The sequence below is a fragment of the Zonotrichia leucophrys genome, chromosome 10 (genome assembly GCF_028769735.1).
Source record: "Zonotrichia leucophrys gambelii isolate GWCS_2022_RI chromosome 10, RI_Zleu_2.0, whole genome shotgun sequence".
In the NCBI taxonomy this organism is placed as follows: domain Eukaryota; kingdom Metazoa; phylum Chordata; class Aves; order Passeriformes; family Passerellidae; genus Zonotrichia; species Zonotrichia leucophrys.
Window position 1 is genome coordinate 18,996,501 of NC_088180.1, and position 6,000 is coordinate 19,002,500.

Below are 6,000 nucleotides of genomic sequence, written 5' to 3' on the forward strand. Positions count from 1 at the left end.
GATGCAATTCCAAATTTTTCCAGTTGAACTTACCCTCTCCAAGCCCTTTCCTGACAGGCTCCTGAACATCCTGAAAAGTGACCTGAAATCCACTGATTTTGTTTTGCTGTGCTTCCTCTTTCCCTTTATAGGGGTGAGTGCTGTGTCCATCAAATCCTGGCAGGAACTTCTTAACAGCAAATCTGACAGTTTGGAGAAGATTAATTTATCATTCCATCTATCTGTTATATCCCTTTTTTCCCATCACTAGCAAACCCTCAGATTTTCTGATATTTATTTACCAAATCCCATCTCTCTTTTCCTGGTACACAATACTCCTCTTTCCTCTGTATTTAATACCAATCTCTGGGTTTTTTTACTGGAAGAAAAAATACTTACAAAGACATTTACCAAAAAACCAACAAAAAAAAAGATGTTCTAGTTAAATATTGCTAGGTAAAAAGAAAACAAATAGAGAACTAATCAGAAAAATCCCTGTGGTGTTCCAACAAGTGCCCTATTTAAAATGAAGCAAGAAGAAAGAAATTTTAGAGAGGTTTATCCACAGGAGAAAAACACTTTAGAAAGGGTAATAGAATTGTTTTCCTTGTGTCCCAGGTTAATTACACTCAGAAGCACTTGAAATGAAAAAATAGTTTTTTAGCACACTCCAAGCATATTTTAAGGCAAGTCTGCCCTGCAGTTTAAGAGCTCCCTTCCAGCCCTGCAAAACTGAATTTTAGAAGTGCTCATGATGAAGCAGTGATGTTAAAAGTAAAACCTTTCTCTTGCAGTACTTAATATTATATTTGAGGTCCTGTTATGATTGTGTTGGTGTGGGATCTCAGCCCCTCAGTACTGAGGTGTCACCGAGAGCACCCTTGGGGGGCTCGGGAGTCCTGGAATGTTCCAGAAGTGTCTGGTGGCTGGACTTTGATCCTACACAGGAGACGACACCTGTATGAGGACAGGAGGGTTTCACCGGGGTGAATGGTGAAGGGATTGGTTAATTAGAGAGTGAAACACAGGGTTTAGGATTTCTGTACAGGGGGGTTTAGAGAAGTAAGATGGAGGAATTGGGGCGTGTCCTGTCCTTCTTCTTCTTCTTCTTCTCCTCCATCTTCTGTGGTGATGGTGGCACTTTGGGATTGGTCATTACTAAAAGTGCACCGGGCAATAAGGGTGAAAGGTATTGGGGAAAAATGATAAATATTGTACACGTAACCATGGGTATAAAGATAGGTGACTGTCCGGAGGGCAGGGAGTGTGCTCATGGCTGGCTGCTGAGCAGAGCTCTGTCGGGCCGAGAGAAAATCTTTTAGATAAACAATTAATAAACACCGAGACCGAGAAAAGAACTGAAGCCTCTTCTCGTCCTTTGATACGCGGCTGCCCCAAGGCCACCCCGGGCCTTTCCAGGCCACCCAAACAGCCGAAAACCGGACATGTTGGTGTAATTTTAGTGGCAGTAGCTCCCAGAATGGCAGCAGCTGGGCAGTTTTGCTCTGGTGCCTCCCTGAGTTCTGCAGGAGGGAGCCAGAGCAGCATTTGGGGCGCTGGGGGTGCAGGGCTGGGCTGGGATTTCATGGGGGGCTGCTCTGGATCAGCCCCCTGTGCTCCTGCCCTGCTGGTGGTGGCACTGGCAGTGCCAGTGAGAGATTAAATTCAATTCCATTTCCTTGTTCTAACCCCACACCTGCCACGGACTTTATAGAAATTAATGGATGCAGCACAAAAGAATTAAATATCTGTCTCCAATTAAAAAAAAAAAAAAATAAATCAAAACCCCCAAGCCTCCAGGCTGCTTTTGAACTCACACACTGCACCTGAACTGCTTTTCCTTGCAGCTTATTCCATCTCTATGAACACAATGAAAACAAATATATTTCATGTGCTGTTTATCATAACAAAACCTCATAACTGGGATTTCAATTGGGATAAAACTGACCAGGAGTGAAATCAGTGCTGCCCTGCTGCTGCACCAGCAACAGCCTGGAAGAGGAATCACTGTTTAATTCAATTTCTTACCTTTTTATGTATTTTTGTTGTGGCCTCACCAGACTGCTGGGTTGAGGGTGAGCAGGAAAATGTGGATTATAATTATTCCTTTTCTCAGTATCACTTACATGGCAGCAGACATCAAGTTAACCTTTGTTCCATGGTTATTGCTGTTTTCTTGGAACACCAGGACATGAGGATTCATCCACCTTCATCCCTTAGAACAGAACGTTCCAGAATGGCCATAACTGAAATGGGGCCTGGGATTGCTCTGAAAGGTTCTCTGTGATGATAAAAAATGCAGATTTTCTCTCCCTCATCTCTTGTGGGCAGCACTGTTAGACAAACTGGGAGGAAAGATTGGAATAGTTAATTTGGATCTGTCTCATTTCCCTCCTGAGAGTTCCTTCTCTCTTTTTAGAAAGTTGCTGGGTGCTGTTATTCAATAATTAGGACACAACAGTGCTCCAAGATCCCAGTCCTGGCTTGGATTGCACTAAAAGCTTGGTAATCACTCATTAAAAGCTGATATTTTAAAGTGTTTCTTTCTCCTTCTGTTGTATGCATTTTATCTTTTTTAACACTGTTCTGTCAAGAAACACTGCTCAGTTTTAAGGAGAGTAGTGTAAATACAAACTTCCTGAGATCCCTTCATTAAATAGTACACAAGGCATCAATTAAATTTAATTAACTTTATTTTCAATGACTGCAGCAACAACAGTAGACAATACTGTAGCATGTTCACAAGTAATAAAAGGAGTGGTGCACTGTTAATTCTTAATGAAACAGTCACAGCAGAAATTCTCTGTATTATTTATTGCTGCAGGAGAATGTGTAAGTGTGTAAATGCCAGGTTTGCCTGTGTCACAGGAGGTTCTGTCTCTCCCAGGTGTGCAGTCAGAGGACAGGGAAGGAGCCCCCAGCCCCCAGCCCTTGGGCTTTGCCTGCCTTCCCCTCCCTGGGCTCTCCCTTGGCCCTGCTGGAGGAGGACACCCCAAAAGGTGAGTCCCAGAGGGCCCTGGCTGCTGCAAATGTTTGGGAATGGAATTTCCTGCCCCTGCAGGCTTGCAAGAATTGTGATTTCAGACATTACAAAGGGTGGGTGGAGGGTGATGGAGGGTGTGGAGTGTGTCCTGTGAGCATCACCCTGAGCAGCTCTGCAACTCACAGGGTTCACCTGAATTGTGAATTGAGGTTCTGGTCTAAATGCCACTCAAACTATTGTCATTAATTGTCCAGTCTTAACTAGGCTTGCACTGTTTTAGCAATCAGTTTTTAGTGGGAATTGCATGATTATATTGTGCTTTGCAAGAGTTGATTCTCATCTATTCTGCATATTAAATTGCACTGTACAAGCAATGCAATTAATAGATATACAAACATGTAATTATAGATATACAAACATATTTCAGAGTTAGCACTGCTGCAATATCTTATTGTATTTATCAAATATGATAGGCACAGCTCACCTTCCTTCAAGGTAAAATATTGACTGTTTGAGATAGGAATCTTTCCATTAAAGCAAACTGCTGCTTTTGTGGTGTTGATGCAGAACTTGGGTCTGCCTTTGCTTAATTCTTTCTTCATTGCCAAGAGCTGCTTTTCACTGCCAGCTGGAATGGCTCAGGAGCTCCATCTCCCTGCAGGTGCCCTGGGCCCCAGTGGCCAGAGGCTGATGCTGCCAGCAGCTCTGAGGGCCCTGCCAGCCCCTCCTGCCGTGCCCAGAGCAGCCCCTGGCCCTCAGCTCCCCAGGCAGCACAAGAAACCAGCTCTGGGTGAGTTCAGAGCACTGCAAACAACCTCCAGCTGCACCTTCAGCTTTTATCTCCCACTCACCAAATTCTGCAGGGCACAAAGCACAGGGAGATCCTGTGTCCTGCAGCTGGGTAGGAATCAGATTTCTTCATCCCTGGGAGGGTTGGGGTCCTGTTCATTCTGGCCTCCTCCTGGGTTCCTATCTGCACATTTCAAATTTTAAGCACCTAAATCTGAAGCTCTGCCCAGTGTTGGGTGCTGGGAATCATGAGTGTCACCAGCTGATCAGGCCTCTGTTTGCCACATGATTAAATTAACAACTGATAATAAGTAGATAAAAACTGCAATCCACGATTTATTTGTACAGGAGAGATCAGTGTCAGGCTGGGCCCTGAGAGCACAGACACCATCACCCTCCCAAAGGCACAGGGAGCAGTTTGTGGCACATATTCCTGCAGTAAAGGGAGCATTGCACCACTCCCATCCAGCAACTCCGTGGTTTCACCAAGGAGCTCAAGGCCAGAGTGGAGGTGTCCAGCTCAGCAGTTGCAATCTGAGGGGCACATTCCCCCTCAGACACAGGTGACTGGTGGAAGGGATCACTCAGTGAGGATAATGAGGGTTTTATTTGTGGTTTTTTTACTGTCTTCACCAGGGCTGGTTTAGGGAGGGACTGTAAATCTCAGGAGGGTTTGAACCACATCCAGTAAGTACTGAAATAAAATAACAAATACTTTGTGTATTCCAAATTTCTGCTCTTTCAAGTCTTCTACCTGAATTTGTCTGAGGTTTTTTTTTTTTTTTTCACAAAATCTTAGAAAATTAGTTTAGAAAGGATGTGAGGAGGTTATCCAGACCTCCAGGCAGAATTACTTGTACCTGTAATATTGCAGACAGCTGTTTTCTAACCTGTTCTGAAAACTTTGGGTGATAGCAACCCCTCAGCCTCCCTGGGCCATCTGTTCCAGTGCTTAACTAACTATCTTTACTGTTATAAAGGAGTTTTTGAATGCTTCATCTCCATTTCCCTCACTGCAGTTAAGCAAATGTGGTGTTTCCCTTTCTATTTACAGGAGACTCTGGGGGACTTTGACCTTGACTGCTCAGTGCCTGCTCTTTGTTCCTGATCCCCGTGGAAAAGGGACATTTCTTTCTTTTGTGGATAATCACTGTGTTCTGTGATAAAATCTCTGGAGTTTTGCTCCATCTTTCCAGACTTTTTGACTTCTGTTCTGTTGAGGAGGTGTGAAAATGAGAGAGTAAACTTGAGAAATGGAGATTGTGGAATCCTGGAATGGTTTGGGGTGGAAGGGACCCTGAAGCTCGGGGACACCTTGCACCATCCCAGGGTGCTCCAAGCCCCATCCAGCCTGGCCCTGGGCACTGCCAGGGATCCAGGGGTACCCACAGCTGCTCTGGGCATCCAGACCAGCCCCTGCCACCCTGCCAGGGAACAATTCCTGTTTCTTTCACTCCATTCCCTGTGTCCTTTCACTCCAGAGCTGTAATACCCTCTCCATCTCTCTTACTGCCAATGAGATGTTGAAATAAATAGCAATAATTACCTAAAAATAGTGTGAGTGGAGTGCCCTTAGATTGGAAATCAGAGCTAATGAGTTGCTGGCTGAAGTTGCCAGGAGTTAGGGAGTGCTGGAATGTTTCTGTTCCAAGCTTTACCCCATTTGCATTTTTATGGAAAGATGTTTCCCATTCTCCTGGGAAAGGTGGAGGCAGCCTCAGTGCAGGAATGCCACTGCAGTTACTTGCTGCTTTTAGTCCAGTGAATTGTAAAGTTTAATTTTTATATTTGGTAAATCAAGCACTCCTTGATGCAATTGATGTGTTTTTTAAAAATTGCTCATAGTTTTGCATGACCCTGGAGGTTTTTGTGTGGCAGTGGGTGTGATGGTGGAGCTGGGCAGGATTTGTGGCTCTGGTGGGCAGAACCAGGATCAGTGCATTTCAGATTCACAAATCCCCTCAATCAAGTCATAAAAAAAGAACAAAAAATTGCCTTTTGACCCCTCATTTACAGCACCATCTGTGATTCTTCTCTTCCCACAGCCCCCACAAACAGCTCAACCCTTCCAGGATCCCTGCTTGGACATTGCTGTTCACCAGAAAGCTCCAGGTGTTCTGGCCCTCCAACACCTCCATCATTCCTCCTGGCAGAGCCCTGTGGGGTTTCTGGAACCCCCAGAAAAGCTCCTCAAAGACCACTCTGTCCCCCTGGCCACCATCAACAGCCAAAAGATGGCACAAATCACC

At 44.9% G+C, this 6,000-nt stretch overlaps 1 protein-coding gene across 4 annotated transcripts in view; it reads left to right on the forward strand.

Annotated features, from left to right (window-relative positions):
- Positions 1-6,000, forward strand: part of IQCH (IQ motif containing H) — a 73,203-nt gene that overhangs the window by 17,992 nt on the left and 49,211 nt on the right. For all 4 annotated transcript variants that reach the window (XM_064722255.1, XM_064722257.1, XM_064722258.1 and 1 more), the window contains 4 exons: positions 2,867-2,978; positions 3,624-3,752; positions 4,100-4,314; positions 5,797-6,000. The exon at positions 5,797-6,000 is cut by the window's right edge and continues 684 nt beyond it. In XM_064722255.1, coding sequence (XP_064578325.1) covers positions 2,867-2,978; positions 3,624-3,752; positions 4,100-4,314; positions 5,797-6,000 — 660 coding nt within the window. The remainder of the gene's footprint in view (positions 1-2,866; positions 2,979-3,623; positions 3,753-4,099; positions 4,315-5,796) is intronic.